Source organism: Aristolochia californica, unplaced genomic scaffold (assembly GCF_029961685.1).
Source record: "Aristolochia californica isolate CCGP_79_NKW_82.1479 unplaced genomic scaffold, dmAriCali1.0.hap1 SCAF_13, whole genome shotgun sequence".
In the NCBI taxonomy this organism is placed as follows: domain Eukaryota; kingdom Viridiplantae; phylum Streptophyta; class Magnoliopsida; order Piperales; family Aristolochiaceae; genus Aristolochia; species Aristolochia californica.
Genome location: NW_027181804.1, coordinates 25276705 through 25304117, shown reverse-complemented (window position 1 = coordinate 25304117; position 27413 = coordinate 25276705). Strand labels below are relative to the sequence as shown.

The 27413-nt window shown below is 41.8% G+C and overlaps 1 protein-coding gene across 5 annotated transcripts in view; it reads left to right on the top strand.

The window, feature by feature from the left end:
- Positions 1-27413, top strand: part of LOC137947849 (actin-related protein 4-like) — a 52462-nt gene that overhangs the window by 11107 nt on the left and 13942 nt on the right. For 4 of the 5 annotated variants that reach the window (XM_068793658.1, XM_068793657.1, XM_068793655.1 and 1 more), the window contains exons 12-18: positions 16270-16323; positions 16440-16500; positions 22619-22670; positions 22790-22856; positions 23068-23130; positions 23219-23281; positions 23406-23468. In XM_068793658.1, the coding sequence (XP_068649759.1) occupies positions 16270-16323; positions 16440-16500; positions 22619-22670; positions 22790-22856; positions 23068-23130; positions 23219-23281; positions 23406-23468 (423 nt within the window). Of the gene's footprint in view, positions 1-5662; positions 6294-16269; positions 16324-16439; positions 16501-22618; positions 22671-22789; positions 22857-23067; positions 23131-23218; positions 23282-23405; positions 23469-27413 lie in introns of those variants that run through there. The other variant, XM_068793659.1, reaches the window with a different exon arrangement.

Here is a 27413-nt window from a genome sequence, read left to right as displayed (position 1 = left end):
AATCGCCATATTATTTCCGTAGGAGAAACGCGAAAAGTGTTGGGGTTACCACCATCGAGATACGATAATCCAGTCGCTACTTGGATTAGTAGTCGATTTGGTTTGAAGCTTGTCGTTGGGGGGTTCTGGTTGTCTTGGTCTCCGGTGGCTCGCCTGGTTGCTGCGGACAAGGATGAGCTTCTATTGCTGGAGCTGCTTGCAGGTGAAAAAATAGGGAGGTTCCTAATTTAGCACAAGAGCCAGCAATAGAGTTTGCTGGTCAGGGAATATGAGACCAAATATATCCAATAGAGGAGACAAGGTACAAAATATCTAAAAAAACATCCCAATGTCGCCATGGAGGATTGAGGGCGAAGAGCACCAGCCAATCACTAGTTTGGAGTCTCCTTCAATGATGAGGGGGACTTGCAAAACCTATTAGGGAAGATGTGAAGACCATGAAGGAGACCTGAAAGTTCAACAGTAGTAGAATCAACAATGCCCTTTGTTGTGGAGGAAAACTCTGTTTAGCTAGGTATCGTAATCTTTTCCCCCCTTTTTTAATAGCTTATATACCTTCATTCAAAAAAAAAAAAAAAAAAGAATCAACAATGCCCAAAGGTCCATAATATGTGACGAGGGGGATGCCATCTGCATCACGCAATATGCCACCACAACCCGCAGTTCCAAGATTGCCAATATCACTCTCGTCGAAGTTCAGTTTAAGAGATCCACGCGGGAGAGGCTGTCAACTTGCAACCGTTGGAGGCGAGGTGGGAGTTGACATTTGGACAATTGTAGTGGTTGGTGCGAAGAGGGATATTCTTTTTAGGCAGTCAAATTCCTTCGTTGTGTGAAGCCAAACAAAAATGAGGCCGTAGCAAATAACTTCGTCAATAGTGCTATACATGCCATTGAATCTTCAGTTATTTCTTTCTCTCCAATGACACCAGGGGATGTGGGAAATACAAGTCGAAAGGAGAAGCTTATCCAATTTTGGGATGGGGACCCCAGGAGAAGCGACTCATCTGCCAAGGTCTTGGGGGAGACAAAAATGATTACCCAATCTGTTAAGGAGAGAGGCCTAGACTTGCTAGGCAAATGAGCATTGGAGGAGAAAGTGACTCACAGTTTCCTCTTCCAGGTTGCAAAGGGGGCAAAGAAGGGGTGGAGTTGCCACGCCTTGGTGATAGTCAAGTCTTGGCAAGTCGTGAGCTGCATAAAGGGCTGACAAGAATTGACATGGGTCCATCCCCATTCTACCAATCAGTCCAAAAATTCAGGTTAGATCCATCACTCACAAAAAAACTGATTGTAGAGCAGAAGATTTGGAAAAGGTGAAACATTGATCTCCAAATTGGAGATAGGTGGTGATGTTTGCCCTCAATAATCCATCTCACCCCGGTTTTTTGAAGTTTAGCAATCACCATATGCTTCCATATGGTCTCAGAAGTGGAGTTAAGCTTCCAAAACCACTTAAGCAGAAAAGCATGTCCCATCTCTTTGGTGCGCCAGATCCCGAGATCCCAAGGCACTTGGGCATGCAAACATCATTCCAACTCACCAGATTATAATTGAAACCACTGCTAGCACCCCTCCATTAGAAGTGTCTTTTGATCAAAGTCGATACGGGGCAAGGCAAGAAGGAGAGGAAATAGTTTGGGATCCTGACGATGCAAGAATTAAGGAGCGTATGTCTCCCTGCCTTTGAAAGCAATCGACCATCCTTGGCTTGTTGTTCATTAGAGAGAGCCTGACGTAAATAGAGGGAAGGATCATGACAGTGCACCCAAGAGCATTGGCCACGCTCTGAAGCAGATCTGGACTCATGTGAAGCCCCAAAGTAGTGGTTTTTCTCGAATTGATCTTCTGTCCAAAGGTGACCTCAAAGAGTCCAAGGAGAGCCTTTAAGCCTTTTGACTTGGTCGAGAGTACCAACACCAAAGCAAATAGTGTCATCTGCATATTGCAGCAAGAGGATGTCAAACTCCTCTTGGTTGGCAACCTTAACCCATCCCATTCTTTTGGCTGAGTAGATCATGGAAGATAAGTATTCAACGATGAGATCGAAAAGGAGGAAAAGGAGTCGCCTTACCTAAGGCCTCTAGAGCGCTTAAAATACCCACAAACTATGCCATTGAGCAGGAGGGAATACGAGGCTGAAGAGATACAACTATGGATCTAGAATCTTCACCATTGCCCAAATCCCAAACGCACTTGATACTGTCAAGAAGAGATCGGTTAACCTGATTAAAAGCCTTCGTCAAGCTTGAGGACATACCCGAGGAAGACCGGATTTTGTGAGATGGTCGAGAATCTCATGAGTGGCCATGGCTGAGTACAAAACATCTTTCCCTCTAACGAAGGCATTTTGCCCTTGGTAAGTGACCATGGGGAGGATTGTCTTGAATCTGTGAGCAAGAATACAGGCAATAATTTTGTAAGAGCTTGACACAAGACTGATTGGTCTGAAGTCATTGGGAGCACCACATTAGCCTTTTTTGGAATTAGAGCAATGAGAGATGCCCCAACACTCTTGAAGGAGATGCCTTAAACAAAGAAATTGCGGACCATGGAGATGATGTCCTCCAAAATAGGCTAGCATCGCTCGTAAAATTTACCATTGTACCCATCAGGACCTGGGCTTGATCACTGGGGGAGATCAAAGAGAAATGAAGATCAAGAAGCCTTGGTCTGCATGAAATTCTTCTATGTAGAGAATATTAGTAATAGAGGCCATATTCGAGATTACTTAATTGTTTATTGTTGGAAGATAAGCTCAAGCCCACACAACCAACGAAGACCCCATATATCTAAGATTATTATAAGATGGGCCACACGACCAAGGAAGACCCACAAGATGGGCCCAAGCCCATAAGAAGTAGAACCCACAATGATTACCATGAGCTGGCATCCTTATCACATCAGTTGGAAGATCAAGAAGGACTCACAAAAGTATCTTATCTTATGGTTACGCCAAAGAAGAGTTTTAGTTTTAGTTATGTTTGTCTTTTATCTATATTGAGTTATTTAATTATGTTAGGACTTATCTTTAAATGTTAGAGTTTGGGTGTAGTTGGGACAAGGGTAATATTATTGTAATTGGTCTCTACTACCTTCCTCTATTATAAATAGAAGTGCATGTACTCCGATTACAACAAGTTATTGATGTCAATGAAGTATTTTACTTTTCCATAAATTCAACGTTGTATCAGAGCAGGTTCTGTGAGTTAACTTGGTCAACTCACGGAGGTAATGTGATCATTTTCTCTAAACCCTAAAACCTAAGTCTAGGTTCGTAGTCATTTTTTTCAGTCCCTATACCTGTAGTTTTCTTTGCGTTTTTTACCTCTATACGGAGTTTTTAATATTTAAAAATATATATTGACGGAAATATATTTGAGTCTACTTTCCAAAGAAAAAACGATTTGTTCCAATCGGAGTTATCTACAGAGAGATGTCGATATTTGAATGAGCGAAGGTCATTTTGCAAAAAGGTTCATGTAGCAGCAACAATCTTCAGATTCCGAGGTATTTTTTGCTATCAAGAACTAGACTTGATATGGAGAAATATATATCAAAAGAAATATCTGTAAGTCTATTCGTTTACCTATTCAACCAATTTTTTATCTGTGTTATCTACAAAGAGAAATCGATATTTGAAGCAGCAAAGGTCAAATTGAAAAAGAGGTTCGAGCGGTAGTAGAAAGCATCAACTTTTGAGGTATTTTATGCTATCAAGAAAGAGATTTTATATGGAGAATTATATATCAAAAAACAGATACGTAAGTCTATTTGCTTACCTATTCAACCAATCCTCGGTATAATTTTTTTATAAGGAGATATTGTTCTTGGAAAAGTCGATGGTCATTCTGGAAAAAAAAGAGAAACAATACTTAGTTCATCCAGATGACAAAGACAGAAATATATCAGATTATTTATCTTTTGATAATTATATTTTATGAAGAGAAGTTATACTTGGATGAAAGGTATTTAAGTCTACTTTCATAATGAGAAAATTTCATGTTAATCTGATCTATATTTAAAGAAATATTCGCATTGGAAGAATCAAAGGTCATGCTGGTATTCTGTTACATTGAAATTCCGAATTTAAGCCGATTGTTTTGTGTCACTTTTTGAGTTGATATATCAGGAAAATATCTCACTTCTCCCTGGTTTGATGACTTATTTATACATCTCCGTTATTTGGGCCTATTGTTACTTCTATGTTATTTGGTTCAAGCTGGGATCACTGCCATTTCCTCCCAGCTTGAGGGAGAGAAGTAGAAGAAGTACAAGAAAGAAGTATTTTATTTCATATGTTGTGAATAAGTTTATGTGACTAAGATATTCAAGAAAGGGGAAGCACAAAAGATGAAACTTGTGCATCTAAGAAGAAATTTTTATATCGGATTATTTCATGGGTTATTTTACAAAGTTTATTATTTGGTTATTGTTATATGTGTTGGAATATGGTCATGTTATAACAGCTGCTACTATTATGTCTCTTTGGGGACATTATTATTGAAGAAGAGGTGGCCTCATATCATCATTTATTTTACCCCGTAAAAAAATATCATGGTTTGGGAAACTATGACAGAGGATATCCTATCAAAAAATATCACGGATTGGAAACCATGATGGGCCTTGTAAAAAAAAAAAAAATCATGGTTGGGAAACCATGACGGAGGATACCCTGTAAAAAAATATCACGGTTGGGAAACCATGATAGGCCCTGTCAAAAATATCACGGTTGGGAAACCATGACGGAGGAACTTATTATTACATCTATGTTATCCCCCCCTGTAATGGCTTTTATGACTCCTACCATTTGAGAGTCGTTGTCCTGTGAAGGGACACGGTGGTGGGCACTTCAGAACAATGCTGATAGACACACTACCGATAGAAGACGGAGTGTGCCCTACATCCAACATTAGGACTGGAGTATGAAGCAATGACTTACCGGCTAGTAGTGATTTTTACTCTCACTTATATTATGCCCACAGGTGGAAGGACGTAACAGCGTGAGGGAGAATGTTGGAAGATGAAAGCATATCAGAAGATGTGCCATTTTATTCATCATTTGCAGCAAGCTGGGAGTTCATGTTGTTCTCTCACCCCCAACTTGAGGGGGAGTGTTGGAAGATAAGCTCAAGCCTACACGCCAACGAAGGCCCACAAGATGGGCCCAAACCCATAAAAAGTAGGTCCCACAATGATTACCATGAGCTGGTATCCTTATCACATCAGTTGGAAGATCAAGGACTCACAAAAGTATTTTATCTTATGGTCACGTCAAAGAAGAATTTTAGTTTGAGTTATGTTTGTCTTTTATCTATATTGAGTTATTTAATTATGTTAGGACTTATCTTTAAGTGTTAGAGTTTGGGTGTAGTTGGGACAAGGGTAGTATTATTATAATTGGTCTCTACTACCTTCCTCTATTATAATTAGAGGTTCATGTACTCTGATTACAACAAGTTATTGATGTTAATGAAGTATTTTACTTTTCCATAAATTCAACATTTATGATTAATGAAGTAACTTGGTTAATCCTCCTTGCTGAGGCAACTGCATGGAAGAATTTGGTATTGGCATTTTCTTTGGCAAACCATTTGTATCTGGCTCATTGCTTTCATTGCAACCGCTCCCCATAAACAAGAGATTGAAATTTGTTTTGAAGGAGAATATGACTAGAGAATTCAGTGGAAGTGAGGCACCTTTGCTCTTCACGAGAATTGAGGTCAGCAAATTGAGATTGGAGGGATACCTTCTCAGCATTGGTTGAGAGGTGGCAATCTGAGGACTAAGATTTAAAGTTACTCTTTAAAAGTTTCAGCTTGCGAGGGAAAATTCTACTATCATAGTTCGTGCCATTCAATTCAGACCACCAGGTATTAACACTGTCATCAGAATCTTTGTCAGTCAACCAACCATTTTCAAATCTGAAAGGTGTGGGTCCCCCATTTGCCAAAATTGGTATCGACCTGGATTGGCCATTGATCCAAGCCAGTACGATCAAGCACCATCCCACAAGCATCCTCGTGGAATCTCAACCAATCCGTAGTGGCGAAGAAACGGTCTAACTTGGATAGGATAGGTAGGTGCTACCCATTAGACTAGGTAAAGAATTTACTTGAGAGATTGATTCCAAGCTTCTGGGCGAACCAAATTGACATGCTTGCACCGTTTCAGTAGGAGGTTCCTGTATTGGCGATGATAGCAAAAGCAAGTTTCTCCAAATTGTTGCGAAGCAGATGGGGTGGAAGGATGATAGTGGAGTGGTCGGGATTTTCGGGGGTATTTGGTTTTGGATTTGTCTCAGTGGTGGTGGTTCTTTGGGGGTTGGGGTGGGGTGGGGTGGGGTGGAGGGGAAGGGGGCGAGATGAGAAGGGGAGTGTTTACGGATTCGGAGTTATGAGTAGGGATGGTTGTTTGAAGAGAAGGGAATGTTGTTGTTCAGAGTTTCATTGTCCTTATGGTACTTGATTGGGTGCATTGAAGTAGTTGCCATAAATTGGTGAATAAACAAATTCACTCTCAAATCTTTCTTGGTGATTGTGAGGATGGTGCGGCCTTAGGAGACGCAGAAGTTCTCAGGATTCATGGGTGGTGGGCCCGGGCGGGTTCTATTGCAATATGGTCATGGTAATCCATTATCTCGCATCGTTTTCAAGCACAGTGGTCCTCAGATTGTCATGCAGAATGCCATTCCGAAGTGTCCTACTCTTGCTATTTGCATTGCGACGTTTATTCAAAATTTCAGAGCAAAGTCCCTCACGTCTTTGTCGGTCTTCTCCGTCAGAGTCGTCGCCTGGTGTTGGTTGCTGCTGTTTGTGTCTTTCGGTCTACGGTGGGTCATCACCATCAATTCTTTCATTGTTCTGATTACGAGATACCCGATTGCTAGTGCCCTGTCTCTGTCCATGATCGTTGTTCCGTATTGGTATTGTTCCTTGTCGACCGGCGTGGTCATTGTCGGTGATGCGGTTACGATAATCTAGTCATCGCTGTGGTATTCTCGCACTTCTGAGCTTCTCGGTACTTTGCGGTCATGCGTTTCTGTCTTCAGTGGGGCACTCTCTTTTGTCATTTCATCAATCTTTACAGCTTTGTGCAGTATTGCTGGTAGAAGTACAAAATTGGCAAGTTTCTTACTTGTTTTTATTTTTTATTTTTTTTGCCACCACTGCGCTTGTCATTTTACTTCTTGAGATCCCCCGGAGTTTGGGTACCTAAAATTGAATTTTGACGGCTCTTCTCTTGGCAATCCGGGGATCGCAGGTTTTGGAGGTGTGATTTCGGATCCATCTGGCAATCAGTGTATTTCTTATACGGGTCCATTAGACATCTCCGATTCAACGTTTGTAGAGCTATATGGCCTTCTCAATAGGCTCCGGGTGTTCAGAGATAAATTCAATGGTCCAATCCACATTGAAGGGTACTCCAAGGTAGTCATTGGTTGGTGCCGGTGTGCTTCCCTTCCGCCATGGAGGCATTGGGAAATCTTTCAGGAGATTTTAGAGATTACCTCATTATTTTCTTGTATTTGGTCTCACATTCCGAGATCTGCAAATTTGGCAGCAGATGTGCTTGCCAAGCAGAGAGCTTCCCTCCAACATCTTGTTGTTAGGGATTTGCTCCTTCTTCCTTTGTAAATTTTCGCTTGTTAATATAATACATCTTTATAAAAGAAATAAAAAATTACTTCTTGAGATAGGTCCATGATAACACAATTGTTAACCAGTTTGGAGAAATTATGATTAGATTAGAAAAATATACAATATTTTATCGGAGGAAGTAACTTGGTGATACTTGACTTTTGTAGCAACTCAAAGTAAGAATGCCTTTTTAACATTTTAAAATCAGACTCATCCAACCACCCCTCCGACGAGCCTATAGAGGCTCCGATGAAGGACCACAAAGCCTGTTGGATGACGGTATCACGATAGAAGAAGCGAAACAACCACTTCTGCTTCAACCATGAAAAATACAGAGTTACCATTGAGAGAGTCGTCTTAAGAACTGGTTTGGTGATTCGCATCTCTTTAGCTGACGAATCAAAACTCTCCTTCATCTGTGTTATAGCATAAGCAATCCACAACTTCAGACTTCAATTCCAGAGAACGACCATGGAAACAGAAAGATCGGGTCACCCATAGAAGAGGAACTTCCATTTTGGCCAGATTGTTCATCCCCAAGGCCACAGACTCGGGTTTTAGCTGGAAAAAGCTAGTTGTAGCTTTCCAGTGCTTCTCCTCGACGCTTGATCCAGCAGAAGCGCCAATCCTCCGCCGCGATGTCAGAGAAAGATTCCCACCACTCCTCCCCGAGACTTGACAACACCAAACCACCCGCCGACAACCCTTTCTGTTCAACAACATCTCCCCCCCCCCCCCCCCCCCCCCCCCCCCCTTCTGAAACTTCGTGAATTGCCCCTATACCACACCTCAGTCCCACAGAAACCTCCTAAACCATCCAAATCCCACCAAACCTTCTCCATGACAGGTGCAGAATTTTGACTCGCTCCATTCTCATCCAAACATCTCCTGACGTCGTTAATTCTAGTATTCTCCACTGGCTGATTGATGCACTTTACCTCCTTTACACTCTCAGAATGTCCTACCTTAGCACGGCTCTTGCTCTCACACCCCACACCACCTCAGGCATCACCGGGGTCTCAGAGTGGCTCCCCTCGACACCCTCCAGCCAATACAACCAACGGGTTACTGTTTTTTTTTTTTTTTTTTTTTGAAATAAGTTGTGTAAGCTGTTTTAAAGTAGATTTTTTTTTTTTTTTGAGGAAAATGTGTGAATATATTACTGAGAAGAGGGAAAATACAATACCTATCTAGAAAGGCTTTCCTCCACAACAAGAGTATCGAAGTAGAAATTAAATTACATATATCGTAAAACATATCCCAATGCTGCCACAGAGGATGTTCATTATTTGCGCGCCAATTGATAACAACTTTTGAGTTACCTTCAATACAGAGAGGCCCAGAAGCACGACTTTTGAAAATTCGAAGTCCGTTTAATAATCCAGTTAATTCAACAGTTGTAGAATCCGAAATTCCAATGGGCCCGACATAAGAAAAGAGAAGAACTCCATTTTCATCATGTACAATGCCACCAAAGCCCGCAGGGCCCGGACATCCATATGCGCTACCATCAAAGTTCAATTTAAAATGGCCAATAGGGGGAAGGGACGAAATCGCCATACGAGGGGGCCTTGCAGGATAGGACATTCTAGCTACTATTCACCAGTTTTCACAGAAGTTTGACCCTCGAAGATCACAAAATTCTTTACGCAATAAAATCAACGAAGTAACTTGACCAATAATTTTTTAACCAATGTTTCTCTAGAAATAAACTTTAGGTTGAATTTTCTGTTATTCCTTTCTTTCCATAATGCCCATATGTCCTACACAACAAAATATTAGTAATTTTCCCAGTTTTGGAAGGCTAGTATTTGTAATTGAGAGAATGGTTGAAGGGAGATTATGAGAGGAACAAAATTGGAGACCAATTTTGTTTAAAAGGCTGGTCCACACAAAAAAGGCATATTCGCAATGTAGAAGGATGTGGGTGATCGTCTCCGTAGAAGATTGGCAAAAGGGGCAAAGAGGGTCTGGGACATGGGCACCTCTTCGAATTAGGATGTCTAAAGTAAGAACTTTGTTCCAACATGCAGTCCCAATAAAAAATTTAGCACGAGGGGGAGCATGCAAAGTCCATGCAATGGCAGATGGATGGTTGATTTGTGGATTATTAGTAGAGCTTAGGAAGCCTTAAGCAGTGGAAGTTGAAAAATTACCTTCCGAGCTAGGCATCCAGATGAGAGTATCTGCCGAATTTTTTAGACTTACCGAAGAGAGCATGGTAATGAGGTCAGAAACCACCAAGGCTTCAAAGTCAGAGAGTGATCTTCAGAGATTTAGGTTCCACCCTCCTGAATCAATTCGTAGGTCAGAAATAGAAGCATCAATATTTCTTGCCAGATTTGAAATCAAGTTGTGGCTGTTGTTGAAGCTATGTGCACCAGTCCACCAGTCACTCCAGAATCTTGTCACAAAACCCGTGCCGAAGTTACATTTTACAGCAGATTTGAAAGCAGGTAGTAATTTTACAATTTTTTTCCATACTGGAGACAACCTATTACATCGCCCACCCTCAATCCACCAACCCAACAATTTATTTGCTTTTGCTGTAATCATTTTTCTCCAAATTAATTAAGGAAATAAGTTAAACTTCCAGATCCATTTAAGTAACAGTGCTGAATTTGTAATGAAAGTATCCTAGATCCCAAGCCCACCAAGAGATTTTGATTTACATACCTCAGCCCATTTCACCAGAGAGTATATTCTTTCTCCATTCGGTCTAACCCATAGGAATTTTCTTTTGAGCTGTTCAATTCTTTTCCAAACAGAGGCAGAACATCGATAAAGGGAAAGGAAATAGGAAGGAATTCCATGCATACAGGACTTAATGAGAACCAGTTTACCGGCCTTTGATAAGAATCTTCCTCTCCAAGTGGCCAGACGACCTTCCAATCCCAGATATGAACATGGAGGCGTTGCAATTTTACATCCCAAGTATTGGGCCATGGAATTTAACACTGTAGGATGAATATTAAAGCTAGTAATTGAGGATTTTGACCAGAGGAGAGTTCAAATAAATTTAATAGGGCTTTGATATGAGAAATTTCTGTTAACGTACCTTCCCTAAAGAGAATAGTATCATTGGATTTTTGAAGCCGGGAAATATCTTGAGTTGGATCATTCGAGATAGATTTCAGCCACCCAGAATTTTTTGCAAGACGGACCATAGAAGCAAGATGTTCAGCAATGAGAGTAAAGATGAACGGAGACAAAGGGTCCCTTTGCCGAATACCTCTTGTGGCATTTAAATACCCACAAGGTTTACCATTGACTAACATAGAATATGATACACTCGAAATGCATCTCCTCATCCAAAATTTCCAGTGTGTCCCAAATCCTATCTTATGAAACAGTTGGTCAACAAGTTTCCAGTTTACACGATCAAATGCTTTTTCAAAATCGAGTTTCAGGACAAATCTGGGTTTTTTTTGAATTTTTGAAGGTATCCAATAGTTCATGTGCAGCCATGGCAGAATCGAGGATATTTCGGCCTCGTATAAAGGCACTTTGACAAGGGCTAATTTTCTTGGGAAGGAGGAGTCTCAGACGATTGGCAAGAATTCGTCCAATGATTTTGTAAAAACTTGTGATGAGACTAATGGGCCGAAAATCTTGAGGTAAGGCAGAGTTGGCTTTTTTAGGAATAAGGGCTATGAAAGAAGCACCCACAGCCTTGTGAGTGATTCCCATTTGATGAAAATTTTGAACAAAAGCAAAAACATCATTTTTTATGACCTCCCAATTTTTTTGATAGAACTCACCATTAAAGCCTTTTGGACCAGGGGCTTTATCTTTTGGAAGGCCAAGAGTAGTAGCCTCAATTTCTTGAGTACTGAATGGGCATTCCAAGAAGTCCGCATCCGAAGAGGAAATGCTGTTATAATTAAGCTAGTACAGTGTTGGACGGTTGAAGCGCTCCTCAGAGTAAAGATCTGTGAAAAACTTCACAAGAATGTTAGCCATCTCAGGGTTATTCGTGATCACTTGATCCCCCTGACGGAGAGGGGTGATACAGTTAATCCTTCTTCTGGCCGAGGCTATAACATGGAAAAATTTAGTGTTTCCATCCCCCTTGGTCAGCCAACGAAGTCTAGCTCGTTGCTTCCAATACATGGTATCATTTCGAAAAATAGTTTGACAACTAAAGTTTTAATTTATTTTTAAGAGACAAATCAAGGGAAGAAAGGGATCTTTGTTCTTTGAGGAGATCCAACTCAGATAAATTTTTTGAGAAACAGCAGCAGTGCATTGGCTGAGTGACCATTGGCGGATTTTTGTCTTTAGAGCTTTGAGTTTCAAAGGGAGCATCCAACTCGGGTAGGGTGATGAGAGAGCTCGTGCCACCATCCAGCAAAATTTGAGGTGAAGCAATCAGAAAGGATCCAAGAATTCTCAAATCGAAACGGAGATCTACCCTAAGCAGGAGGATGGGTGTTGATTTGGATTGGCTAGTGATCAGACCAATCTTATTGAGAACTTGACTGGTAGGGTTGGGGAAATTTTGGAACCATTCATTATTGGCAAGAAAACGATCTACTTTGGAGAAGACAGGGGGGTCCTCCTCTAGTTGTCACCTACTAGTGCCGAGCTAAAGGCCAGTCGAGACAACTTCTCTAGGGAGGACCCAGTGTCACCACTCGATACCCCCGCAACCCAGAGAAGGAAGATTTCATCCTTCCAAAGTCGGGTGAAAGAGCTCAAAAGTTTGTGGCTGCTCTTCAGTTAGGACAACATAAATACAACCCAGAAACCTGGGCCCAGATAGTGGAACTTGCCAAGGTGATGGGCACCGTCTTCAGAGAGCCTCTCTGGAGAGACAACTCATCTGAGAAGTCAAAAAAGAAGAAAAATGACCAATGATTATTCTCTCCTGGAATGTCGTGGAATTGGGTCCTTGTGTTGCTGCGCATCCATTTGGGACCTCCTTGCCTCTACCAAGGCAAATGTAGTTATTCTTTAAGAAACCAAGGCAACTTCTCTTCCCCTTGGATATATCTGAGAGTTGTGGCCCCTCAAGGAGCCCGACTGGGCTTCAGTGGATGCAGTGGGATTGGTTGGTGGCATCCTACTGGTGTAGGATACCAGTACAATTGAGGTGCTTGATCGTTGCTGTGTCTTTTACTCCCTTGGGTATCAACCATAATTGACCAATGATTAGAGACGACTCGATTGCGCACTTTGCCAGAGACATTGCTATAGAGCTGAAGCCAATCATTGCTAGCTAAGAAGCAGTCAAGCTTGGAAAGGACGGGGGCCTGTCTGCCATTTGACCAAGTGTAGGTCTTCCCAGATAATCTTGTCCATATCCCAACTGCTAATAAAATTAGCAAAAAGCCTCATGGAGGTTGTGATTCTCCGAGACGGCGGGGATTTCTCATGGCAGAAGCGAGTAGCATTGAAGTCGCCCGCAAGCATTAGAGGAATAGGCCACATCTGACAAGTCCTCAATAGGTTATCCCAAAAAAGGTGGCACTCGTGGTGTCTGGTAGGGCCGTAACTTGATGCCAAGGGAGTAAGAGCCACAACAACGATCAAACACCTCAATAGTAGTGATATCCCACATCAGTAGGATGTCGCCAGCCGATCCCACTGCATCCATTGAAGCCCAGCTGGGCTCCTCGAGGGCCCACAACTCTCGGATATATCCAAAGGGAAGAGAAGTCGCCTTGGTTTCTTGAAGAACGGCTACATTTGCCTTGGTAGAGGCAAGGAGGTCTTGAATGGAGGCGCAGCGACGCAAGGACCCAATTCCACGAACATTCTGGGAGAGAATAATCATTGGTCATTTTTCTTCTTTTTTGACTTCTCAGATGGGTGGTCGTCTCTTGGGAAAGGCTCCGTGAAGATGGTGCCCATCACCTTGGCAAGTTCCACTATCTGGGCCCAGGTTTCTGGGTCGTATTTATGCGGTTCTGACTGGAGAGCAGCTGCAAACTTTTGAGCTCTTTCACCTGGCTCTGGAAGGATGAAATATATCCTCTCTGGGTTGCAGGGGTATCGAATGGTGGCACTGGGACCTCCCTGGAGAAGTTGTCTCGATTGGCCTTTAGCTCGGCGTTGGTAGGTGACAACAGGAGGAGGAGAAAGGTTTTGCATGTGACCACGGGGAGCATGCTCACTAGTTATGGACTCTTTGTCAGATAGGTAATTTTTGGGGTGGGGATTTCTCTGAGGTGAGGGAGGGGGAGAGTCCATTATCCGGGGGGAAGCTTGAGGGGTGTGAGGGCTATGGGGATGATTTATAGGGGGGCATGTGGGGGTCTCAATAGGAGGGGAAAGTGAGGGTGAAGTTATTTCTAGGGTTAAGACCGGGAGAGGGGGATGAAAGTTTGGGGTAGATTCTGTCTGGGCCAGGGATATTTTGTGGGGGACCAGGGTGGGTGGGAAGTCATCCATCTTTGCTATGCTGATGCGGATCTAGTACCGCGCTTTGTACACCATAATGCATCTGAAATATTGCCCTTCACAAGGGTAAATAGTGTTGATGAGGATCTGGGCCTCATCAAGACGGTGCCAATGCTCCGTGAGCGGGTCCAAAGCAATGATGGAGCCAAACTCAAAGACGACTCTCGAGAAACCGTGTTCTGCCAGAGCTCAACAGGAAGTCAGGTAACAATAACCCATTGGCTGTATTGGCTGGAGGGTGCCGAGGGGAGCCACTCTGAGACCCCAGTGATGCCTGAGGTGGTGTGGGGTGTGAGAGCAAGAGCCACAGAAGACTCATGATGGGTTTCGAAATGAACAAGCCAAGTTCGTCAATCAGCTAGTGAAGAATGCTGGATTTGACGACGCCGGGGGATGTTTGGACGAGAATGGAGCGAGTCAAAATTTTGCGCTCATCATGGAGAAGGTTTGGTGGGATTTGGATGGTTTCAGAGGTTTCTGGGACTGGTGTGGTTTAGGGTTTTGTGGGAGAGGTTGGTGTTGCTGTGTCTCGGGGAGGAGTGGTGGGAATTTTTCTCTAACATCGTCAGGGAGGATTAGCGTTTCTACTGGATCGAGCGTCGGGGAGAGGCACTGGAGAGCTACGACTAGCTCTTTCCAGCCAAAACTCGAGTTTGTGGCCTCGAGGATGAACAATTTGGCCAAAAGAGATGTTCCTTTTCTATGGGTGACCCCGACATTCCCGGCGACCACTGAAGGTTGTCACCAAGAAAAGGAAGATCAAATCTTGTGACCAGAGTTCGCGGGATCTTTCCTTTTTTGTGGTCGCCGGGAAAGTCGGGTCACCCACAGAACAGGAACTTTTGTTTTGGTCAGATTGTTCATCTCAAGTAAAAGTTTCTCAATTGCAGTTTTTTATTGGAAAGGTAATACATTCTTCAATTGCTTGGCTGGGTTTGGTGGATAACATTGAAGAATTCTTGGTTGCTTTCATTCATAGAGATTAGAGGTCTGTTTTTGGTTTTTCTTATCGCAGACATGTTGTATTTGTCCTTGGAGCCTACTTCCATAGGGTTCACTTAAATTAAACTTCTGAGGCTGTTGTCCCTCAACCATCATAGAAATATCTCCCTTGATAATTGGCCAAGCTTGGTAGTAGCATTCACCATTGAATCCATCTAGGCCCGAATTCCGGTTGCATGCCATGCCTAGGACTGTCTTTTCAGTTTCCTTCTGGGAGAAGGGAGCTTCGAAAAGAGATGAAACAGAGTGAGGGAGGTGGCCAAAATGAAGTTGTTGGACTTAGAGCCGATTAAGATAATCATCAGTGTATAAATTTGTGAAAAACTGAGCAGCTCATTAGTAATTTGGATCCTATCCAATGTTACGTCGTTATTGATGCATAAAGAGGTAATTCGGTTGGATCTCTTCCTTGTCAATGCGAGGGAGAGGAAATTTTTTTTATTAGCATCTTCATCAGTTAGCCATTTAAAATGGGCTCTTTGCTTCCAACTGACTCTTTCTTGAACTTGGATAATTTACAGCTCCATTTGAAGCGAAAGGCGAGTAGAAAATTCAGATTGAGTTAGATACCTTTACTCTTCTGATGAATCCAAATTAGCAATGTGGTTGTAGAGTGAGAATTTTTTAGCTCTAACTGATTGACGACGCTGGAAAGACCAGTCCTTCAGATTCTTTTTAAGGAGTTTGAGCTTTATCGGAGTAGACCATTCTGGTCTACCCCAAGCTAGACCACCAGTTTTTTAATAGCACATCAAAATCAGCATTAGAGAGCCAGGGGTTTTCAAATCTGAATGTGGGGGGGGGGGGGGGGGGGGGGGGGGGGGGGGACTCCGTCTTTCACACGAGGTGGATAATAGGATGGGGCAATGATCGGATCCTACTCGATTGAGGACTCTTCCGGATATATCATCATAAAGATGAAGCCAATTTGAATCGGCAAGAAAATGATCCAACTTTGAAAGGATAGGGTGTTTTGCTGCCCATTAGACCAAGTGAAGGTCTTTCCGGAGAAGGTCATCTCTTTCAACTCTCCACTACTGATGAAGTCAGCAAAACCTCTCATAGAAGATGGTTAGTGCTTATTATTGTTTTGTTAAATGTTTCCTCCTCTTGTTTGTTTTTACTTTTAATAAAATTTCTTGTTATATAAAAATGATCATTAAGAAACTTCTCTTGTTGTATTTGATTTTGTTGTCTTTTGTTTTTTTTATAAACTTCATAGACAGTAGAACTGGATTTCTCAAATACTACCGAAAGTTACAAGCTCTACTCTCAGGTATGTGGTTATCTCTATTTTTTTTTAACGAGACGCTTCACGTTTGCTCACCTCTTGTATCATTATAAATTTTTATTTTTCCCATTTCAAAGAAAAAATTACTGTTCTTCTGCTAGAGGGTAATTGCGAGTGACATCAAGGAATGTGTTTGCCGGGCACCAGATGCTGCTTATGATGGTAGGATCTTTTCCTCATATTTTGTACACTTATTTCTTATATGGCTGGCCTTATTTATGTTGTATATCCACTATTTTTTTTTCTTTGCCCAATTCCCTTCCTATTGTTTTGTGATTCTATGTTAAAAAGTGTCTGTTTAGGAGGTGGTCCTCAGGGTGTTTGTTTACTTTATTGGTTTTTGGAATATAATTTTTAATTTATCAAAAGACAAGAAGAAATGCAAACAAAGAGAATAGCAAGATTTGCAAAAGCAAAAACAGATATAACATTACCCGTAAGCAAACTTCTGACAAATGAAATCGATTCTCTTCACTTTTTTACTCCCACTCTTTTTAGCCAACTTTTTTTTACAATATTACCAACTTCAGTTTTGTTCCTGGATTCTTGATAACCCTCTTGAGTATATCATCTAATGTTCAATGGTGATCATCTTTTTGGGCATTCCTGGGCATTTGTTTGTATTTGATGTCGTTGGAGTTCAGCGGTGTTATTTTCTTTTTATGTGTACATGTGTTCCCTTTAAGTTGTTTAGTCTAGTGAAGTAGTAGGATGTTATTGAGTGTTTCTTAATCCAATTATTTGTTGCTTTAGTTTTTTTTTATGTATAGTTTTTCTAGAGGGGCAATATGGTCAATTCATGTAAATTTAACTTAAGTCAATTAAATAAGATTAGAGATGAATTTTAGTCTCCTAACCTGGTGCCGGCTCTTGCACTTTTCTTCTTCTTTGTTTTCATCTATATCTTCTCTTCTCTTTGTTTCTTCTTCAATCTTCTTCTTTTTCTTCTTCAAGAAGTCTATTGTACAAATTTTATCATGGTATTGGAACAATAGGTCCAAAGGGAGTTCAAGTTTCAGCCTTTATCTTTGTTCTTGGTATGTACAATTCTACAGGAAAGGATTCTTAAATTTTCTGTTCCAATCATTCTTGAAGTTTCAATTTTTCCTTACTCTGTGCGCTAGAACCATTGGTTCATGGCTTAATGTGCTGTATAAGCACCTAAGTATGTGCTGTACCCAATTTCTGGGTATGTGACTGCCCTTTTAATGGGAAAAGGCCCGCAGGCGTGTGCACTTTATGACCTCTAGGCCTGCGAGTGTGTGCTTGGAGTGTCCCAATGCAACACGAGCTATTCCACTTTCACTTTCAAATTAAATGATCATCTGGAAGGCAAGGAACGTTCAGTGAACAAAGACCAACTCGACCAAAGACATAAAGATCCGGTTTGCAATCTGTTTATCGCTTCGCTAGCAAGGAAGAAGCTTATCCTGAAGCGGCTTCTCTTTGAGGTATTCCATTTCTTGCTTGTTTTTGGTCCAAAGATGAGATTCTTAATGATGGTTGGTTGTATTCTCTAGGTCTTTGTTGAGGAAGGAAGTCCTCAAAAAGAAAAGGTTGATTGTAAACCAAACTGAGAAAGTCCAATAGAGAGGCAAAGTTGTGGTCTTCCATGTGTGCGGTGCCCCTTATGGCCTTTGGGCTTGTGCTAGCTAGCTATGTTACTTATATCTAGGAAAGAGTTGAAAACTCTAGAGGGTCTCCAGGTGAATGAACCCACTGCCCTTTTTCAATAATTTCCGAGACCTTCGAAACACTAGACCAAGCTGTGTCATTGTGTAATCTATCCCCAAAAGAATCACTTAGGCGACCCACCTCCCAACGAAGTGCTGGCTCTCACACCTTTTGTCTTCTTTCTCTGTCTATATCTCTTATATTTCTTCATCCCTTACCTAGCTCCCCATTTTTGCTTCAAGACTTCTTTTGCATAGTTTCTATCTAGCCTCTAACCAAAATATAGCTAATTTGCTAAAAGCAATAAGTTACTTGTCTATTGAAGAATATGCACCAATAGTGGCGAGATTCATATCGTGCACTGTGCGATTTCAAAATCGCTAACATGAGCCGAACAACAACGATGCGAGAGAGAGCCCCCTCTACGATCATCGTCCTCGTGGCCAGCGACCAGACCACTCCCGACGGTTACCGTCACTTTGGCAGGGCTACCGCAATCACTTCCGACGCCGGCAGAAGACGTGATGTGTAGAACCGAGAGAGGTTTCTCTGCACGGCGAGGAAGAAAATCTCACAGAAGGTCAGAATCACCCAACCATCACTTCAACAAGCCTTTTGAGTCTCCGACGGAAGACCACGGCGCACCTGCTGGATGACGGTATCTTGATGGAAGAAACGAAATAACCTTTGGCATCACTGGGATCTCGAAGTGGCTCCCCTCAACACCCTCCAGCCAATACGGCCAATGGGTTATTGTTACTGGGCTTCTTGCTAAGCTTTGGCAGAATGCGTTATTCTAGAGAGTTGTCTCCGAATTTGGCTCCATCATTGCTTTGGACCCGATCACTATGCACTAGCACCGTCTTGATGAGGCCCGGATTCTCATCAATCCTCTTCGTCCTTGCGAAGGGCAATGCTTCAAATTCTGGATCTGCATCAGCATTGCAACTATGGATGACATAAAAAAAGTGGCCTTTGAAACAACAGTCAAGCCTCGAGAACACTCACAACCAGTCAATGCTTTGGGAGTAGCACCTTTGCACTCTGTCCCCCCTCAGCGGATTCGATCCCTCCCCCCCCCCCCCCCCCCCTAGGCAGCTTTATAGCTGGCACTGGAACTATTCTCGTTCACCCCCGACTTTCCTTCCCACTTATCTGCCTCACCACTAACCTGCCCACCCACCCATCCCAGTCCCCCACATAAATTATTCCTGGCCCCGATAGAATTTATTCCAAAACTCCCAACTACAATCCCCTCCCCCCCCCCACCACCCAACCACCTTGCCCTCCCATTGAAACCCCCACACGCCCTCCTATAAATCACCCTCACAACCCCTCTCACCCCTCAAGCTCGCCCCTGAATTATGGACTCTCCTCCTCCCTCACCTCTGAGAAATCTCCATCCCGAAAACTACCTCTCCGACGCATAGTCTGGAACCAGTGAACGTGCTCCCTGTGGTCACACACAAAATTTTTCTCCTCCTCCCCTTGCCACTTACTAACACCGAAATAGAGACCAACACAGACAACTTCTCCAGGGAGGACCCAGTGCTACCACTCGATATCCCCGTAATCCAGACACGTGTGACTTCATCCTTCTAGAGCCTGGTGCAAGAGCTCAAAAGTTTGTAGCTGCTATCCAGTCATTATAGATAGTGGAACTTGCCAAGGGAGTGGGCACTGTCTTCACGGAGCCTCTCCTGGGAGATAACCACCCATCTGAGAAGTCAAAGAAGAAGATTCGGGACCTCCTTGCCTCTACCAAGGCAACTGCACCTGTTTCCGCCATGAGAAATCCCCACCATCTCGGAGAATCACAACCACCATGAGGCTCTTTGCTGACTTTATTGGTTGCTAGGATATAGATGAGATTACCTTATCTGGGAAGACCTACACTTGGTCAAATGGTAGACAACCCCTCGTCCTCTCCAAGCTTGACTGTTTCTTAGCCAACAATGATTGGCTTTATCTCTACAACAATGTCATTGGCAAAGTTCTCAACCGAGTCGTTTCTGATCATTCGACGATTATGGTGGATACCCATTTCGGCAATTGCAATCCCCCCCTCCCTTTCAGATTCAATAATATTTGGATGGTGGACCCCTCTTTTGACCCCTCCTTCGATGGATTGCATAGCTTTTGATATTCCGATCCTCCAATTTGCAGATGATACTATTTGCTTCGGGGTTGGTACTATAGATCATATCAGAAAATTGCGTGCTATTTTGGGTTTATTTGAATTGGTTTCTGTTCAGAACATAAACTGGAAGAAAACCACTCTTCTAGGCTACCACATCGATCTAGCTGAGCTTCAGGGTATGGCTGCCTATTTGGGATGCTCGTTGGGGAATTTGCTAGTCACATATCTTGGGCTCCCACTTTTCGACTCTCAGCCTACGACATCGTTTTGGTCCCTTGTCATTGAGAAATTTGAGAAGAGATTAGCTACTTGGAGGGGTAAGTTGCTATCTACAGCGGGGTGTCTCAGTCTCCTCAAGTCTTGTTTGGCAGGGCTGCCAACTTATCTGCCAAATATCTCCGTTTGCTCCAAGATTGACGCCATCTGTTGGGGCTTTCTCTGCAAAGGATCAGAACACACCTTTAGATATCGTTTGGTTAGTTGGAAGGATATTTGCATGCCCCACACTGAGGGAGGATTAGGCATCCGGCCTACGCAAGCAATGAACAAAGCTCTTATGTTCAAATGGATTTGGAACTTCAACATCAAGTATAACAACCTATGGAGAGATATGGTCAGATTCTACCTTCAATTTTCGGGTGCCTAGTGAAGAGGGTGGCATCACTCGCCTCCTATCTCCGATATGGAAATCAATTTATAAGCTCCTCCCAATATTCAAAGATGCTACTTCCTTTCACACGGGCAATGGAAGCACCCTCCTTTTCTGGGCGGATGAATGGTGCGGCCCCCACCCCATCTTAGTGGACTTCTCGGGGTTCTCTAGGGTGGGTAGAGACCTCTCTTGCTTAGTGGCTGACTCATAGAGAGATCAGTCGTGAAGTCTCCTATTTCGCCGGGGGCTAAGTGATAAGGAAACTCCGCCTTTTTGCTCTCTCCTATCTAGACTCAGCAGTACTATTATCTAGGAGCATGTAGTTGACAAACTGACTTGGAAGCCTAACATTAATGACCGATTCATTGTTGCTTCTGCTTACTCTCATATCAGAAAGCAAGACTATAGTATACATGAGCTCAAGGCAAACTTGGCTTGGAAACTCTCTGCGCCAAGCAAAATTAAGTTCTTCATGTGGTCAGCCATCAGAGAACAAATTCGCACATCTGACAACCTTTATAGAAGAGGTTTCACCGCCCCTGACCGTTCCTGTTCCCTCTGTGGAGTATGCGACGAGATAGTCCAACATGTTTCTCTTACATTGTGGATTTTCCAGGCAAGTTTGGATGAAGATTTTTCTTAAGATAGGGCTCCAAATGAGACTTCATCAGGACCTCTTCGACACCTATGAGATGGTAAGGGGATCCACTTTCCTCAGTTGGGCAAGTTAATTCTTTTAACATGTCTTGCACATGTCCCTTGGTGCTTATGGCTCAATCGGAGATTCAACTCCAAAGCTAGCATCTCGGACAATACGACTTCACATGCCTTGGGCCTATCTCGAGCTGGTTACATACCAGAAAGGAGTTCGCAGGTCTATCGGGTGTTTCCCTTCGAGAAAGTTGGAGGTTGATCGCTCATATGTCGGGCCTTTGCAGGACTTTAGTTATGGCCATCTGGGATCCTCCCCCTTGCAACTACATCAAACTCAATACCTAACTAAAAGGGCCTTCCTCCACAACAAGGGGTTGGAGTGAAACACCTAATTTAGCTGAACTACTTTTCACCCTAGCTGGCCAATTGGAATCTCTGATTCTACCACTGCTGAACTCTCCGGTTAATTTAACAGGGTGCAAATCTTCCATCGCCATCTTGTAGGACCTCTTTGCATTGAAGGCGATTCTAAAGTAGTCATTAACTGGTATGAGAAGTCAACCCCTCCCCCCTGGTGGCATTGGGATATGTTTTTTTATAGATGTAATTTAATTTCTCTTCTTATCAACTGGTGCACTAAGCCATCCAAACCTCCTTGGCGTCATTGGGAGTTATTTGAGGAAATCTGTAAGTTAATTTCTATTTTACATTGCACTTGGAAACATGTTCCAAGATCATCTAATCACTTAGCCGATGCTCAAGCTAAAAAAGGCGTTTCCCTCCAACACCTTGTTGTGGAGGAAATGTCTCTTTAGCTTTAAGGGTTGTAATCTTTTTTCTTTAGTAATACATTCACACTTACTTCAAAAAAAAATTTCTCTTCTCAACTGTAATTGTATATAGTTGTTTAATATTCGAAAAAAAACCTTTCTTTTTTATCTTATGTAGTAATGTCTGCTTCCTTCTTTCATGGGCAAATTTGTTGGAGTATTTACCTTGCAAACTGACATTTACGTTAGTAGTATTATCTGTTTGCTCTACTTGGCTTATGGAGTCACTGAATTCTTGCATAATGTTTTAGTCCATCCTCAATGTTCAACCCCTCTATCCTGTTATTATATCAAAGGAAAAAACAATGACTGGTGCTACCCTATTTACAGATGCTGGATATACAAACATTCCTATGACCCCATATGAACTACCCGATGGACAGTAAGATACTATCTGGTTTTTTATTTTCTAGTTTGAGTATGTCAGGCAACATTGTTAATGTTTCTTTCTAAATTTATCGTTTAGTTGAACTTAAATTTTCCCTTTTGATGTATTTGCAGGACAATAGAAATTGGGGCAGATAGGTTCAAAATTCCTGATATTCTGTTTAACCCATCTTTGGTCCAGGTGAGCAGGCTCAAAAGGTGTTTGTTTCAAACGATATTTGTGCTTTAGTTGTTTTATAAGTATGCTGTGGCGTCACTATCTAACACACTCACACATATTACAGCAGTTTCACGTGCATTGTATGATATTCCTTAGTCGTTTTTTTTTTGTTATAATTTTATTCTTTGATTTGATCTCATCTAACATGATCCATTTGAACACAAAATGTTAGACAATTCCTGGAATGGAGAATGCCATTGATTCTTCTCTTCCCCTCCGTGGGCTTCCACAAATGGTAAAGTCCTTGTTCATGTAATACTTTGGCAAGGCTTCTTAATTAATTTATTTCTGGTCCTATCTGGTATTTGCTTTTTCATTGGCAGGTTATTGAGAGCATAAATAAGTGTGATGCAGACATTCGAAAGGAACTCTTCAGCAGTATACTGGTAGTGTTTTTAAAGTTGTTGTATTGTCGTCTGTTTTATTTCATAGCATATAACATAGCCTTCAATTTGGTATTATGAATCATTTAAATGTGTGTATGATGGTTGCTTGTTTTCTTTAAAACAGCTTGCTGGTGGCACAGCTTCAATGCAGCAGTTAAAAGAGCGTCTTGAAAAAGACTTGATTGAGGTAAAGCTTTAAGAAAAGGATTGAAATTTTATTTAAGAACTGAATTAAAAAGTTTTGCTGTTATTGACTTGAACAATGTGGAGTTTTATTTACAGCTAAAATTGAAATTGCTGGGACCAGTGGAAACTTGACTAGTTTCTTTTTTCTTTTTGATTTTTTTGTTAACACAGTTATTAATCTGTTTGGAGAAATTATGTGTGGGTTGAGAAATCATAACATATTTTATCTGAGGAAGAAACTTTGTGAAATTAGAGACTTGTGTGCTCTAATTACTTTATCCTGGCAGTGCCTCCCTAGGGAGGCCAATAAAAATCTGAATCCCTGCCTAAGGAGGGAGTTATGCTTGTTTCTTTCTGTGAGAACTCCTGTCTTGTACCTTAGGCGCCCTTGGCTGCCCAATGTACTAGTTTTCTTTTCTTTGAGTTATAAAAAACTATTCTTGATATACATTAAAAAGGAAGCATTGTGACACTTAACTTCAGGAGTATGTCAGATTTATTCTTTTCTTCTCGGTGAGAAATAACTTTGTCTCCTTTAAGGGTTATGCATTGTGACGATTGTTCGTGGAGGTCTCCACAAAAAGACCCCTTGATTCTGGCAAATGGATCACAATTACAGGTACCTGGGAGCATACCGATGGAATGAAAGAAATACGAACAGTTAAACATAATATTTTTTATAGATCTAAGCGAAGCCAAAGGCCTCCTAAAGAAAGAGTAGTGAAACTAAAAAAGTAATAGTAAGTATTTAAGTTGTTACTTTGGTCCCTCCCCCTCAAAGGACCCGCTTTTCTCTTTCCAAAATGAGAGTTTTCAACCGGTCACTAGGAGGCTGCATAGAGTGATTCAGAGAATAGTGCACATTTAAGAGATGTGCCCAAGCCCTATAGCGCATAGTCCCAGCTAGCCCAGAGATGTGGCACTCATCATAATGATTGAGAAAAGCAGGAGTCAGCTGTTAGGCAGTTTCCTAAATGCATTCAAGACTGGACCTAGGCGAGGAGCAAGCATGAGCCCGAGAGTGTATGCCCTATACTACCTTCTGGTTTTAGTACTTTTTTAACTTGAGAGATTCTTGAAAACTGGAGAATACTAACCATTGCATTGGAAAGGAACAAAGTGGATTCTAAAGCATAAAAAGGGGATGCCTCAAGAGAAGGAGAAAGGACCTCAAAGACTACGTTTTGGAGGAAGACCAGGCAACAGACCGGGAAGCAGACCTGGTTGTTGACCTGGAGATGTAGTATGTTTGGGCCATGTCTTTGTGCTGCTGTTCTGTCCTGTCAACTAGCGTCTTAGCATTCCCTGTAAACTTTATTCCACTCTTTGCTTCTTCCTCGCAGTTTTTGATCGTTTGCAATGCAGTTCTGTACTCGGCTCCCTCCCGTCTCTGCTTGTGTTGTGTAGTATGGTGTCCACGTTGTGTTTGACTCTCGTTCCATAACTCGTCCCTTTGCATTGCCTAGGTGCTGTGATAGTCAAGCCATTACCTTATGGGTCGAATTGCCACAACATTGGCATTATTCTTAGCAAGAATTATTGAAGCATTATGAGATTAATCTTTCTAAGGTTTAGCCAAGGCTTAGCTCAGGAACCCACTACTTGTCGTATTTGGTTTGGTATTGCTACTGCACAAGATTTCGAGTCATGATGAGATTCTTGAGGAAAATCTTATCAGAACATTTTTACTTTCCCCTCCTTTTCCTTTCTATTTAGGAAGTGAATGTTGTTGTCGGGGGCAGCTTTGACGTAGCGCACTACCCTCTATGTTCAATCAATCAATGAATCAAATTGACCCAGTGGGGAAAAAGTCAAATCAACGTTCCTCAAGACTTGCCTGTAACCGAAAAAACAAATACAACCTTTACAGTTACTCGCTTACCGTAAGCAAGAGAAATAAGAAGTACTACCACTTCTTTTTCCTTTTTCTTTTGTTGTGCGCAAGTAGAGGTGGCATCGAATCGAGCCGAGCCCAAACCTGCCTATGTTTGAGCCGGGCTTGATTTAAATATTTCGAACTTGAACTCCAGCTCGAGTTGAGCCTAGCCTTGAGCCTACAATTTTAATCGAGCTTGAGCCTAATAATTTTAACTGAGTTCAAGCTTCCACCTATATTTAATACTTTGCATAAAATACATGTCAAATAAATTGTATATAAAATTATATATACATATTCATAAAAGCTACATAATTATGCATAAATTTTATTCAATAATCAAACACAAAAACATCAATGAAATATCAATATCAATTTGCAATCGCCCAAATAAAAACATACATCCAGTGTAATTTTATAAACTTTAGCTCTTTCTTTTCGTACGAAGGAAACAATATACGAAGTCTCCTTCGCATGAACAAAATCTTCACCTATGATAAAAACAAAAGAATAAAACTTATTATTGTCTGATAAAAAAATCAAATAGAAGTGGCCATTCATGACAGACATGGAAGAGAAGGAAGCATGAAATTCATGGTTTTCTCAAACTAGTATATATATAAAAACAAGAGATCCAAATTTAGTCAAATACCAACCCATGAACACTTTTTTACACTTTTTATGTATAGAAATAAAAACAAAAACCTACTAAAGCAGAACTGAAAAATATACAAGACCATCAGAAAGCCAATGACAAATAAGGCAGGACCAATCCATGAATCAAAATATTCCCTCCAATCACAGAAAGAGCTTCTTATTCAGTGTGAACAACATTGAAGTGCCACACAGGAAGATCCCAAAAGCCTAGCAGGAACCTTAAAAAGAAGTACAAAAAGGAACAAAAATGTAAGACTCAAAAAAATAACCCATCAAAGCAATTGGGCACTAAGAGCAGATGAAACACGGGAGGTTTTATACCAGGCCAGATGAAGCCCTACCTCTCATCATGTTGCTAAAAATCAAACACTAAAACCCCCTTTTATCAAACACAACTGAACGGTAAGAGCTAAAAACATAAAAATCAACAGTAGGGTGAGAACATTTCCTCTGAGAAATGAGTAGGAAGAAGGTCCTAAAACAGCATGAGGCTTTCGTCCGATTGAAGATAAATAATGGAATAAAGAAGATAAAAATGAAAAAATAAAATCAGTGTTATGTTGGCGACAAAAAAAAAAAAAAAACAGAAGATTAACAATAAAAGAACTTACCTCTGTTTCGTCACTTCTGTTGGCGAGTAAGAAGTTCGGAGGAAGAAATCGAATAGGAAGAAGATCGGAGACTGAGACTGATAGTAAGAAATCGAAGAGGCAGAATGAAAAATTTAAAGGCAAAGTTCCCTCCATTTTTTGCTGAATCGCTGCTTGCCGAACGCTATTTCCCTCTTCCCCCTGATTCTCAAGATGTCGAGAACGAATGATGAAGAGTTTATCTCGAACTCGAAGAGTCGAAGACAACTCCCGCTCCCGCCTCCTGGGCCCTCGTTAAGTTAATGAGCCGGCTCGCGAGCTTTTGAACTGAACCATGGTTTGGTTGAGCTCGGCTCGTTAACTTAAACGAGCCTAAACTGAATCGAACCGAACCGGAACCAAGCTGAGCTCGAGCTGCTTGCGAACTGGCTCGGTTCGATGCCACCCGTGAGCTTATCTTGGTGTTAGTTATGTTGGGTCCGTCCCGAGATGCCCACTATGACCTGGCTTCGGGGCCTATCCCTCCCGTTAGCTTATCTTGGTTTTAGTTAGATAAATCCCATGTGACTCCTAGTATTTATTGTTTGTTGGGATTTGTTCAAGGAAAAGTGCTATTCCTAGTACTTTTACTTGAGTCACTATGGCACTTTCTCTTCTTTTAGTTATTATCATTCCCTAAACTTCAGAGTGAGGACTGCTCTGGAACGGAGCAACTAGAAAGATAAGGAAGCAGCAGATGCACGAATAGAAGAGGGGAAAGAAGGAATTTGAATCCCCAAACTTTTTCTTCCAATTAGCCTTACTGCACTTTAGACTTAACTAG